The following is a 13063-nucleotide window of genomic DNA, read 5'->3' as shown; positions in this document are numbered from 1 at the left end:
TCTCCCGGCGCGGAAATTTCTTGGTTGCTGATCAGAGACACGAAGTACAAAGGGGCTGTTTCAGTGATATTCGCTACAATTTAGACCATTCGAACTTCTTCCTCCCTTTTGGTACGATACCAAACAGCCGTCTCCTCAATATATATCTTGCCTATTCCGATTGTAAGGGTGGAAGGGAGATCGCTCTATTTCATACGCCCCGCCTTCCTAATTCCTCATCCTTGAGAGCTTCATCTACTTCATTGACGATATTGGCCGATCGGTCATTTGGGTGGATTAACATTATTGAAATCATTGTTTGTCAGCAGATCCAAATCAGTTGGGGAGTCGCATCAAATGACTCTGTTTTTCTCGACTGCTGCTTGATTTCTTTTGTCAACCTTGCGTTTTCCGCATGTCTTGTTGTCTTCGTTGCCTGTTCATCTAGCCTTACGTACGAGTTTCATTCGTTAAAATCTTAACTACCGGAGAAATGGACACTCACACTTTATGAGCGTGATTTCGATACTAACACATGGATTCCAGCTTGAAATGAGCCAGCCAGTTGGGAAGTTCTGAGACACGCATGTGGCTGGATTTCTGTGACACGGAGAAGAGCCACCGTTATTTAGTCCAGTGGAGACAATGCCTTAAGTAATGCTTCCTGAGTTCATTTGCCGCCTTATAAGGGCCCCGCATTTCCAACGCCCTGTTGCTTCCCCTCAACCCGCATTACAGGCTAGCTTTGGAAGTCTAGCTGGCGGTGATGGCTACGACTACAAAACTTCAATTTGTTGATCCGTCCGTGGCATTTTCCCAGATCGACCCTTCCAAACAGATGCGTCTTGTTTCACTATACTCGAGCCGCCAGAACTCAATTACATGTCATCTCAACGTTGTTCCCATCAACGATCCGCCACCGTACGAAGCGTTGTCCTATGTTTGGGGCAGTGCAGAGGATCTACAGGTCCTAACTGTTGATGGTCATGCTTTTAGAGTCACAAAAAATCTCCATGCATCTTTAGAACATCTTTCGCTTCCCGATGGAGCCGCGCGCGTCCTCTGGGTTGATGCCATATGTATCAATCAGGGGCCCGAGCAGGATGATTTGAAGGAGAGAAGTCAACAGGTCCGGCTCATGGGCCGGATATTTTCAGGCGCGACCAATGTTATTGCTTACCTGGGAGAGCCTTACCCCTATCTGTTTGAGTCTTTGGAATTCCTCACCGTTGCTGCTGGGGGTCAGCAGTCGCAGATCGACCAGCTCACCCAGAGTGCCGGCTGCAACGTCACCCAAATATGCCACGGCCTGATATCTCTGTTCAACCGAGCTTGGTGGAACAGAGTCTGGACGGTTCAGGAACCCTTACGCGGCCGCAAGGTAACCTTCCAGCTCGGAAGACTCGAAGTTGCAGCCGAGATGATTCGTGACGCCATCTACAATATTGTTACATCAAATGTTCGAACACCATCAGCATTTGCAGAATTGGAACCGACTTCTGGAGAGACTCTGTCAACAGCATTCACAAAAATGGCAATGCTATCATTGTCTTATACCGGGACGTCACTTCTCAATGTCCTAGGAGCCTTCCGATACCGCGACTCGGCGGATCCGAGGGACAAGATCTATAGTCTGATGGGTCTACTGCCTGACACTGAGCACATCGTCAATATAGACTATACGATACCTCCGGAACAGCTCTTTCAAGACTTCACCTTAGCCTGGATCAGGAAGTACCAAAATCTGAAAGTGCTCGGCCATCTCCATAATCCAGAGCGTCGTGTGCACAAGAAGATGCCATCCTTTGCTGTCGACTGGGCATATCGGCCAAGCATACAATCCAATGGTGCGTTGCACAACTGCAGTCTGCTCCAGAATGAAGCGTTCAACGCATGCAAAGGGTCCAAAGCCGCGTGGCATCTCGAGTCAGTGGGACAAGTGCGCGCAACTGGGTTTATATTCGACTCCATTGAAGATATTGGCGCTAAACACGTATTTGAGTTTGGCAGTTCCTGGTCCACCAGGTTCAAAACACTTGAAGATATTGTGCGCACGGCAAACAAAAGGATCGAGAATGATCAGCAGACACCGGAGCAAGCTCTCACAACTATACGTCATACCCTGTGCATGGATTGCAAACAGGAGGCAGGGGTATATAGCAGACTGCGCGGCAAGGACGACGAGCATGTTCTGGATGTATGGTGGGAACGCACTTTCAAGCCGTCCTCGCCGGCCCACTCGAATATACTCGCTGGCGAAGGCGGCCCTATAGAGACCACCGCATGGATTGCGTCGTTGGAAAGGAGCTTCATCTTTACGGAGAGTGGATACATGGGGCTCGGTCCGGACTGGTGCAAACCGGGGGATGCCGTCGCAGTCATGGCTGGTGGAGACTTGCCTTTGGTCCTACGGCCTGTGAGTCGAAGGGTTGGCGACAGACTCGATGGCATCCCAACGTTTGAAGTCATTGGTGAAGCATATATCCACGGAATCATGGATGGAGAGGCATTGGATATCAAAGGAAGGGCTGAGTGCGATTTCGATGATTTTTGCTTGATATGAATTCGTAGTGAAAAAAGAGGGTGAAAAGTAAAAAGGACTTCATAGAACAAAGGATGGGGATATTCTTGTGACAACAATTGACCTGATCGTCATGCAGCACAGCCGGAGGGAATTGGTGGCACATACTTCTGTATAGTGCAGAAGTACCACGGTACCGAGGTACCTGGGTACCTCCGTACTTGAACGTGTGAGCAGCGACAAACGGCGCTTACCTAAGCTGCCGGCCGAGACGGTGGCCACCCACACCCCGCGATTCCGTTTAGTGCTTCTAGAACCTTTGCGACGGCGGGCGAACAGCATTGGCGCATCTCTGGTCTCTTTTAGCCCACTGCTTCGCATTCCTACTTATCATCCACCAAACAACAGCTGCCCTCTCTGCTGTCCATCTGCGAAGCAACGCCAACACTCACAGCAGTTCAAATCAATTTGCAGGCGCCATGGTTCTTCAAGATCTCGGACGCCGTATCAACACGGCCGTGTCCGACCTCACCAGGGCACCAAACCTCGACGAGAAGGCAAGCTCCCCCAGGCGCATGCTCCGTGTCTCCCTTGAACTATGACTACCTGTCGCGCTGAGCTAACTTCCACCTCTCTTGCTGCAGGCTTTCGACTCCATGATCAAGGAGATCTCCGCCGCCCTTCTCGAAGCAGACGTCAACGTGCGCCTCGTCCAGCAACTCCGCAAATCCATCAAGTCCACCGTCAACTTCAAAGAGCTACCCCCCGCCGTCAACAAGAAGCGGCTGATCCAAAAGGCTGTCTATGACGAGCTTGTGAACCTCGTGAACCCTCACAATGAACCCTTCAAGCCTAAGAAAGGTCGCGCCAATGTCATCATGTTCGTCGGTCTGCAGGGTGCCGGAAAGACTACAACGGTGGGCAAGCTGGCCAGGCATTACCAGGCTCGAGGCTTCAAGTCTTGTATGGTGTGCGCCGATACCTTCCGAGCCGGTGCCTTCGACCAGTTGAAGCAGAACGCCACGAAGGCCAAGATCCCATACTACGGTAGCCTGACAGAGACGGATCCCGCAGTGGTCGCAAGAGAAGGTGTTGAGAAGTTCCGGAAGGAGAAGTTCGAGGTCATCATTGTCGATACATCAGGAAGGCATAGACAAGAATCAGCACTGTTCCAGGAGATGATCGATATCCAGGAAGCAGTAAAACCCGACGAGACAATCATGGTATTGGACGCGAGCATTGGTCAACAAGCCGAGGCACAAGCAAAGGCTTTCAAAGAGGCGGCGGATTTCGGGGCAATTATTATCACCAAGACGGACGGCCATGCCAGCGGTGGTGGTGCTATATCAGCCGTCGCGGCAACACATACACCGATCGTGTTCATCGGCACGGGAGAGCACATGCTGGACTTGGAGCGGTTCGTGCCCAAACAGTTCGTCTCGAAGCTCCTCGGGATGGGTGACATGGCAGGATTGGTCGAGCACGTCCAGTCCCTGAAACTAGACCAGAAGGACACAATCAAGCACATCACTGAAGGTGTGTTCACGATTCGCGACCTTAGGGACCAGCTGCAGAACATCATGAAGATGGGGCCGCTGTCCAAAATGGCGGGCATGATCCCAGGCATGAGCAACATGATGGCGGGAATGGATGACGACGAGGGCAATGCCAAGCTACGAAGGATGATGTACATCTGCGACAGCATGACTAAGAAGGAGCTCGATTCCGACGGCAAGCTCTTTATCGACCAGCCCGAGCGCATGACCCGTGTCGCCAAAGGTTCCGGTACCAGCGTCAGAGAAGTCGAGGACTTGCTCACGCAGCAACGCATGATGGCCGGCATGGCCAAGAAGATGGGCGGCAACATGAAGAACATGCAGCGCGCCCAGGCGGCCATGGGTGGCGGAAACAAGGCCCAGCAGATGGCAGCCATGCAGAAACGCCTCCAGTCAATGGGAGGCGGGGCTGGCGGTGGCGGTGGTATGCCCGACATCTCCAGCATGATGAAAATGCTGGGCGGTGGAGGCGGCGGCGGCATGCCGAATATGGGCGGTATGGACATGAATGCCTTGATGAAGCAGATGGGCGGCATGATGGGCGGGATGGGGGGTGGAGCCCCTCAGGGTAGAAGAAGGTAACGCAAGTGGCGCTTTCGCAGGGAAAGGATCAAAGCACGCGTTACAATAAGAGGTGGGCATATTTTTGCATGGGCCGGCGTTCTTGGGCGCACGTGATGGCTGGGCTGATGAGAATATCATAATTCAAAGCTAACTCGAAAACTCCACTGCTTCCTGGCTTCCATCCTGTTCATGAGTATCAGACTATGAGGTCGGGATCTTGGACCACGAGTCTTTGTCGTCGGTTCGTTGCTCTTCCTGTCCATACTTTGCAACACCTCTAAAAATCGCAACGAGGATGCCACGATGACAGCGGAAACCGCCGGAGACCACTCAAACCAGATTCCATCAACAACACCTGCTAGCGCTTCAGGTGAGCTTCCGCCGGCATCCTGGTTTCGACACCTTCATCTTGACCAGGCCACTCCCGCGCAGCATCTAGCTCCAGCCAGCCTTCCGGCATCAGCCTCTGATCTTTAGAACCCCGAGCCATATTGACAAGAACGCAATGGGCCGAGACCACGACGATGATGATCGTCAGAAACGCCAACCAGAAAATGAGAACTTCCTCCATTTTGAATGTTCAGAACTTGGATATCCCAGTGTCATTGGAAAGTATGCGTGCTTGCGCTTCTCGGCGTACGAATCGAAACCCGTTCTGATCGTTTGATCGGTGCTCTTTATCGTTGGGCTTTTGTCTCATCTGAGTTGGTGTCCTGCTATGACAGGTGGTCTCTCAGCTTCTGTCCTATGTGGTATGGTTCAATGCAGCGTACTGACTCACTATGCGACTTTTTGGTTCACGCACAAGGAGTCATTGACAAGCCCGGCAGGTTATATCACGTGGTTGATGTTGACTCCTTCTCGGATGCGTGCGAAGAGGACACGGAAAGCAACTGAAAAATGGACTTGTAAATCGTCTTTGGCTTTTGGATTCCTTCTGTCAACCTGTAGGGACGCGGTATCTGCTTCGATGGTTCTTGGGAGCAGACGAGGGGTTCGGGTGGATTGAAACCCGGAGAGAAAGGGACCAGGACTCAAGGTTGTCACGGGAAACGTATCAAGCCGGTTTAAGAGACGACAATAGATTTAAAACTTCAACTTCTTTCCTTTCCTTATGAAGAAAGAAAATAAGAAACTCATAACCTTATCATACTCGTCTCTTTCCACGGCAGTTTACGACCTCATGCCGCACAGTCAAATATGCTCCTTGCCCTTTGATATCTACGCCGCCATCTCTACTTGTTTATGGGAGCCGCTTTGGACCCGCCTCTGTCTCCTATGCCAAATTGCCTTCACAAGAAAATAACAGCCTGCGAACACGAAAATTGACAACATCAAGGTGCTAAAAAGAAGGATAATTGCAAATTCGGATCCTGTTGTCGCACCCGTTGCTGGCTGAGTTTCTGATGCGTCCATGATGCTGGTGTGTTGCTACCTGATGCTTGGTGTCTACGGTTCGTTTTCACCTTGAACTTCCTTGTTTTCGGACTTGCTGATGAGTTTGGGACGAAAAGAACTACTGGATACCTCGTTGTTTCCTGTCCTTATAAAGGCACCCGGTACTTTCCGTGCTCTCCAGTCCAATTCACTTTCTCATATCCTATCTTCTGGAAGGTGGGAGAAATGGAAGCCGCAGTCAGTTCTGGCCTTGAATAACCAAAAAAGAATGTGTGGTTTCTCCATTGTGAATAAAATTGTGCAACGACTCACTGCTCTACCTCAGATCCTCGTTAACCGACGGCACCTTCCTGCCTCACAGCACTCGTCCCCTCGCCAGTGTTTACATGCTGGATGTGCGTATCTTTCTTATGCCACATGTTCCAGAGTCTTCCAAATGTGAGGCGATCTCGGCTTCCCCAGACCTTCTCCACCACGACATACAGGCCACATATCAAGGCAAGCAGAGAGATTGCGATAAAAAACCAGAATAGTCCGCTAGTTACGACCATTGTGAAAGAACCATTCAGAATTTGCGAAAACCTTCTCGTATGTCAAGACGATTGGGCTTACTATATGGCAGCCATTTTAATGTGGGTGTGACCTTCTTTAAATATCTGTGGCGGGGAAACAAGCCTGTGACATGGACTGATAGGAACGTATTCACAACAAATCAGGAGACGACTCGCAGATTACGCTGGGGTGTGACCCGTGAGTCTGTTAATGATCATTCAAATGTAATGCTTAAGCTTCTACAATGCAAAATGGTCTAAAATGCAACAGACTATACTACTTGCGGCGATCCCGGTCTCGCAGGTCGAATTGTTCGGTCTCTCCATGTAACGCGTCCGACGTCCCTGTCCCTTCCGTATCGCCATCTGAGATAGTCCTCACAGACGCCGGGAATCAAGGAGATGGTGTAGCGAAGTGTTAGCAGGATGCCGAGCAGCAACAAGAATAGAATGACACCTTGTGTTGATTGATCCATGCTATTGGGATGAGTACTTTAGACTCGTTTCTCGTCTTGTGTTTGAGTGACTGATTTGGTTCTTACAGCTTGTCTACTTAGGTTTTCCAGTCGCTTTTGTTTGATAGAAAGCATGAATTTACTTGCGACAGAGAAAAGGTGGCATTTTCAAATTACAACAGAGTTTGGTCAGTCAACTGTCAAACAGAACTGCTTGAGCCACAATGGGTTCCGCAATTGTTGATGAGTAGTTTGTGGTTCACAAAGAGCTGTGACTCGCAGCTGTCACTACCAGGTGTTTGCGAGGTGCCTCTCAAGTGGAATCGAGCCATCCAGACCGTTGGGCGTACCAATGCTTGTCATTTGGTGGGGCACTCGGTGCTTGTCGTGTAATCATAGGGCCACTGTTCTTCAGCCCCACTGCACTTGGAATTGAGCAAGTCGTTATCGGCAAGAGCTAACAATTCGCAACTTGTCTACCAATATACGAGGCCACTGCATAGATGACAGCGGTCAAAGTGCCGAGCTATGCGCTGGCGCATGTAACTAGGCATCCTCCAGAATCCTCCAAGCCCTGAAGCTGTCTCTCAATTTACCAATAGGCTCGGTCCCGAAGTCAGCCTCTTTACTGCGCCTACCATCCACTTTGGAGATGGGATGAACATTCAGCGCAATGCACCAGGATGTTGACGCCGTAATATTACTGCATGTTGGCAATAAGCCCGATTCAGCTGATTTTCCACCATAGAGCCGTGGGTCTTTTGCCCACTTACGGATCATTACCTTGTACGAGCACCCTATGCAGCTTTCCGACAGCGTATAGGGCACCGAAATTGTGATCAGGTGCGCCCAATTCCGCTGTCAGTTGTCAGCTGTCAGCTTCCTGGTGGCACTTGCGGTGCCGAGCCCTACATGCATCCCGAGCGGGCTAACAATTTAGCAAGTACAATGATCACCTCTACGGGCTGAGAGACAGCATTATTTTGTGGCGTTAACCTTCGTTGAGGCTGCGTAAGCTTACGTACTAAACACAAGCCCGAAGACTTTGACCGAAACTTGCAGAGGTTCAGCTGTTGACTCTCTGTGTATTTTTTCAAGCAGGCTGTCAAAGGATGTTTGTTGTCGAGTATCCTTCGAGACAAGAAACCTAGTTGAATGTTGGGATTCAACGGCCGCACGGCAACGTGCCGCGGGGCGTTCTGGGCAACCCCAAGGCGGACCGTGCTCGAGTCACACAGCAATATCGCATACCTTGACAATCTGCCGGATGTCCTGCTTTTGCGCAAATCCGACTCTGACAGTTGGGAGGCACGGGAGGCTTGCGGCGCCGGCTTGATGGCGGTCGGGGCTGAATTAAGGCCAGGGATTGACAAAGCTAGCGCAATGTGTGTTTAATTATGAGGGGGAAGAAGCACTGGCAGGCTCGGGCCGATCTCACACAAGTTTCGACCGAGAAGGTTGACTCGGTGAATATATCATCGCTCGTATGAGTATATATTCTGCTGCTGCTATCCCTTCGGCTGAGCAGCACGAGGAGAGGTGTCACAGCCACGTTCTCCCCTTCCACAAATTTGTTGATATATAGCGGCCTGTTGTCACATCCTGCTCCAAGTATCAACGACGGTTCATAACTCAGTCACTGCATTCCGTCACCATGAAGTCCTTCACTCTTACTATCCCATCGTTGCTCGCGTCTTTCGCTATTGCGGCTCCTTTTGAGCTCGTCTCCAAGCGTCCACTCGCATCTCATGAGTGGACCCGATCTTCCTCTTCTATCAACCCCAGGGCCAACTGCCCAGCCCTCCTCCCAGCTGGAGAGTTCGAGTTCCCTCACTACATCACACAGATCTCGGCCTCAGAGCCTGACAAAGCGTTTGGTCCTCAATACAATGGCGTCTTCACACCTAACGACATCAGCTCTATCTTCAGCTTCGACATCCCGGCCAGTCGCACAGATGCCAACTGCACGCTGGAATTCATCTTCCCGAAGCTGGAGGACTTGAAGACAAGCTCTTTCAGTATCAGTGGGGGTGGGAATTTCATTTTCGAGGGGTACAACCCTGGAAGCTGCCCTGGTAAGTAATTTGATCTACTTGGCCTCTTCCAGACACATGACCAGAAGAACGAGACACTGACTCCATGTAGGCTCAGCAACAACTTACAACAACCAGCCCGCACCAGGTCCATTCCCCCCGTTCCCGCCCGTGAAATTGGAACCAGGCTTCGTCTACACCCTAGACATCGGTCCATGTTTTGTGGGTGCTGGAACCTGTGTTGCTGGCAGTGAGTGTCGACCCCTTCATTCCCCTAGTTACAAAATGAAGCCACTAACCTGGGACAGAAACTTCGACAAATGATACAACCTTCACTTATTTCCAGGATATTGGAAATGCTGACATTGGCGACTGCCCGATTGGAATCTACACCACATACAGCTATCTTACTTGAGCACTCTCTGGTTGCATTCGTTGCGAAGTCGATGCAGCCAGGAACGGGCCGGTTCACATTATCTCTGGCCTTCCAGTGATTTTAGATATGTGGAACAGCTCCTGAGACTCACTGCGTACTTCTCATAATATAATGTCTGTTACTCCTAGTGGAACATCTTGAATATCATTTGTGCCAGCTCATAATCAGCATCGTGGCTCTGTTGTGATCGTCTGTCATGGAAGCCAGAGGGCGGCCCGAGCGATCGAAGTCTCGAATGATTCTGCCGCTTGTCTTCCGAACATCGTCTAACAGGGTCTTGGCTTGATTACACGTGCTCCAAGACAAACGTGTCTTTCAAAAGTGCTTTTGTGCTTAATGTCATGAAAAAAGTTCTTCCAAGCTGTCGCGAGTCTCCGATCATTTAGCGTCAATGATCGCGATCACGGCTTGAAAGCGTCAATTCTGGTGCCGTGTACTATCCGTGACTCACTATCGGAAACAACTAAATGATCAATAGTTGTCGATGCAGCTCATTACTCTTGTGGTAATCGATAACCCGTGTTTTCCCATCGTTCCGGAATGTCTTCGCGGTCTGAGTGTTGGTCAGTTCCTACAGCATCCCCATGGGGAAATTCTGTGGGCGAGTGGTCTGACCAACACGCCACGAGACGGGCGCCGAAAATCACACCACCAGGACATCCTGAGGTACATATAGCAGCCATGAAACTCCAGCGAAACAGAAGATTATTGTAAGAAATCAATCACCTGAGTTTTGCATCAATTTGTTTAAATCAAACATCCTACATCTGAACCATCTACCTGCATCTGCTTTCCATCGCACACATCCCTGGCCCGAACCGGTTCCACATCTCCTGATTCGTGCACAAATTCTACTCTCCCCTTTCGACCTGCCCGCAAGCACCACAACAATTCAAAATGTTCCAACAAAGAGCCGCCCAACGCCTGCTCACCACCATGCGCCCGTATGTCGCGCGCCGAATGATCGCGACTCAACCTCCTAAGGCTGCACAAGAGACGGTATCAAAGAGCGCATTCTTCACTTCGGTCGTTGCATTCAGCGGTGCGACAGGTGCCGCCCTTGCTTTCTTCACGGCACCTGCACAATCTTAAGACGCTAGACCATTGGTAGGTCACTCATCAACAGCGTCTTACATCCCTTGCACTGACACTTTGTCATTGTTAGCAGTCAGGGATACTGCCAAGAGGACTAGTAGCTGGCGCTTGCATTGTGATACCGAGGAGCTTTCTCTGAGGAGGGCAGGATACCCAGGCGCAGAAAATGCGCCTACATAGACTTTCGCGTGTAAATAAAAGAGCATATAATACAACATCGCCATTGCATGGTGTGCTTCCTAATATATACCGATCCAAGAAGATACGGTGTGCTCTTCCGATCGGAGAAACTTCAACTTGCAAGCAATTGAGCTTGAATTGCAGTTTTTTCGACAGAAGGGGTTGCTCATAAGAACATGACCATTTCATCAGGTAGTTATCAAGACTTTTCTATTGACAGGTTGAAGTCGTCTTATTTGAAACAATGATACCGAGTTCCAATGTGTGCATAACGTGTAGAGTTGTCACTAGAAAATGCGCACATCGCTTTTCAACACTTGCTGCCCACCAATTGGAACTCTATTTATCGTGCCAGTTTGTTTCCCTTCTTATGTCAAAAGACGTCTCGCCTCGGCCAGGAGGACCTCTATCTACCACTTTCCCTCCCTCAACATACCCAACCCCAGCGATATGGAGGGGCTTTTCCTCCCTTCTCAGGCTTGAAAATCGGAGGTACAGGAACCAAGCGGCAAAGACAGCAGCTGTAAGTGCGAGGTTCACACCGATGTACACCTTCCAATTTTGAGATTTCTCAAGTTGGAACAGGTCTGCAGACCAAATCGACTGTCAAATGTCAATAAATAAACCATATGCAGCGCGGGAGAAGTGCCTTTCTGAACGAAGAACTAAGACAGAGGGAGGATTAGAGGGAGAATTTACCGTGACTAAAGTAGATGGAAGGAAAAGCAGAGTTAACACCGTGATGGTTTTCATTGTCTCGCTATCCCGTGCAGCAAGCGTCGCGACGTGGTAAGAGTCCTCGGCAACAGCGAGATTTACCTTACTGTCCCTTTGAGCGACAAGGTTGAAAGCCTTAGGGGCTCGATTAGCGACAGATGCATGCCAACTCACACTGATCTGGGCAAGATCAAGGTTGAAGTTGATCCGCAGAATGAGGGAGTGTAACAATGGGGGGGGGGGGCAATATGCCATCTCTCACCACGTTGATTTGACCCTGCACTCTCTCTAGCATTTCCTTCGTTTTGTCGGCAGTCAAGTCACACCGCGATCGTGTGAATGAGATCCTCTCCTGCAGGCACCTGAAATCTCTTTTCGACAGCGGCGCCAAGTCGACCTCTTCACGCAATTCTTCCATCAGCTTCAGTGCATTGAGAAGAAAATCGCCGAGCTTGACTGAAAACGTTGTCACAGTGTCGAAGTGACTTAGCTCGGTATTGCTCGCGTACAACATGCGCAGGAGATTGTCGTAGTCGGAGAACCACTCCCACAGCCGCGGTGAAAGCTTCATTTTCCAAGTATTTCGTGTCATACCTGTCGCCGACTCTACAACGTTGATCTCCTCAAGGATGTCGTCGAACCAAACTTTGTACTCGAAGCATCGATCTTCGTATATCAGGATCAGGAAGTACAGTGGGTGCTTTGCGAGAAGATGACGACGCTCTATGCATTTTCTTCGAATGTTTTGCCCTGTCTCCTCTGTCATGCTGGTCAGGAAAACAACGGTGGCTAAGTCAGCCAAGCGAATCCGCATGGCGATACTAATGGATTGGCTGTTTCTCGGTATCCGAAGCAATAGAATCAATGCGACCGGCTTGTCGCTGCCGTCAACATCATATTGAATGTGGTGTGACAAATGAAAACGCTTCAGCCCACATGCCACAACTGTGAAAGGCGGGAGTCCACAAGCTTCTAAGAGCCTAGTAAATGAAGGCTTGGATACATTTATCGGTTTGCTCCTGTACGCGGGATCGCCGACGGCAGAGCTGGGATCTCTATAAGCAAAAAGGCTCCGATGTTTGAAGACACAGACACTGGTAGTGGCGGTAGGTAGAACTTACAGGAGGATAAAGGATCCTTCTGCTGAGGTAGCTGCTGGTAGCGTAGAAACTGACTTGACGACTGATTCGTGCACCTTGGGCAACTCGATTCGGATCCCATCGTCATCCAAAGTTGTATCATCGACAACACCCTGCGGGCGACCCAATCGCAGCAGATCCACTCGAGACTCTTCTGTAGTGTAAATCTTGTCTAGAAAAGCTGGCAAGTCTTCGGGATCCATTTCAGTCAAATTATCTCCATTGCTTCTGTAGAAACATGAAGCTCCTGCAGAGCCATTTACGCAGCACTAGGAGACGATATATCAATGGACAGCGCATGTGCATTGTGGTTGGGCAAAATCCTTGGCTAACTTGGTTGCATGCACTGCCTCCGCCACTATTCCACTATTGCGCAGCTACATTGCAGCATCAGACAGCCACGTCCACTGAAGCTAACTTTTTCAAGCACCGTTGCCCA

The 13063-nt window shown here is 50.1% G+C and overlaps 6 protein-coding genes across 6 annotated transcripts; 4 read left to right on the top strand and 2 right to left on the bottom strand.

Annotated features, from left to right (window-relative positions):
• Positions 1-745: 745 nt before the first annotated feature.
• J7T55_001573 (uncharacterized protein) lies at positions 746-2542 on the top strand (the record flags this gene model as incomplete). Its single annotated transcript, XM_053130049.1, has 1 exon — positions 746-2542. One exon carries the CDS (start codon positions 746-748, stop codon positions 2540-2542), a length of 1797 nt encoding a protein of 598 aa, XP_052991833.1.
• A 437-nt stretch (positions 2543-2979) lies between these two features.
• On the top strand, positions 2980-4638 carry J7T55_001572 (uncharacterized protein; the record flags this gene model as incomplete). Its single annotated transcript, XM_053130048.1, has 2 exons — positions 2980-3084; positions 3145-4638. 2 exons carry the CDS (start codon positions 2980-2982, stop codon positions 4636-4638), a joined length of 1599 nt encoding a protein of 532 aa, XP_052991832.1.
• Positions 4639-4978: 340 nt separating this feature from the next.
• J7T55_001571 (uncharacterized protein) lies at positions 4979-5191 on the bottom strand (the record flags this gene model as incomplete). The annotated part of the gene is made up of 1 exon (XM_053130046.1): positions 4979-5191. The coding sequence occupies one exon, from the start codon at positions 5189-5191 to the stop codon at positions 4979-4981; it is 213 nt and encodes a 70-aa protein (XP_052991831.1).
• A 3487-nt stretch (positions 5192-8678) lies between these two features.
• On the top strand, positions 8679-9472 carry J7T55_001570 (uncharacterized protein; the record flags this gene model as incomplete). The annotated part of the gene is made up of 3 exons (XM_053130045.1): positions 8679-9099; positions 9170-9307; positions 9366-9472. 3 exons carry the CDS (start codon positions 8679-8681, stop codon positions 9470-9472), a joined length of 666 nt encoding a protein of 221 aa, XP_052991830.1.
• A 918-nt stretch (positions 9473-10390) lies between these two features.
• Positions 10391-10768, top strand: J7T55_001569 (uncharacterized protein; the record flags this gene model as incomplete). The annotated part of the gene is made up of 2 exons (XM_053130044.1): positions 10391-10544; positions 10662-10768. 2 exons carry the CDS (start codon positions 10391-10393, stop codon positions 10766-10768), a joined length of 261 nt encoding a protein of 86 aa, XP_052991829.1.
• Positions 10769-11107: 339 nt separating this feature from the next.
• On the bottom strand, positions 11108-12827 carry J7T55_001568 (uncharacterized protein; the record flags this gene model as incomplete). The annotated part of the gene is made up of 5 exons (XM_053130043.1): positions 11108-11132; positions 11205-11371; positions 11468-11620; positions 11748-12366; positions 12607-12827. The coding sequence occupies 5 exons, from the start codon at positions 12825-12827 to the stop codon at positions 11108-11110; spliced, it is 1185 nt and encodes a 394-aa protein (XP_052991828.1).
• Between the last annotated feature and the right edge of the window lie 236 nt (positions 12828-13063).

The sequence above is a fragment of the Diaporthe amygdali genome, assembly GCF_026229845.1.
Source record: "Diaporthe amygdali strain CAA958 chromosome Unknown NODE_21_length_814164_cov_65_183785, whole genome shotgun sequence".
In the NCBI taxonomy this organism is placed as follows: Eukaryota; Fungi; Ascomycota; class Sordariomycetes; order Diaporthales; family Diaporthaceae; genus Diaporthe; species Diaporthe amygdali.
Note: the sequence above shows the minus strand (reverse complement) of the source record. Positions and strands in the feature narration are given on the sequence as shown.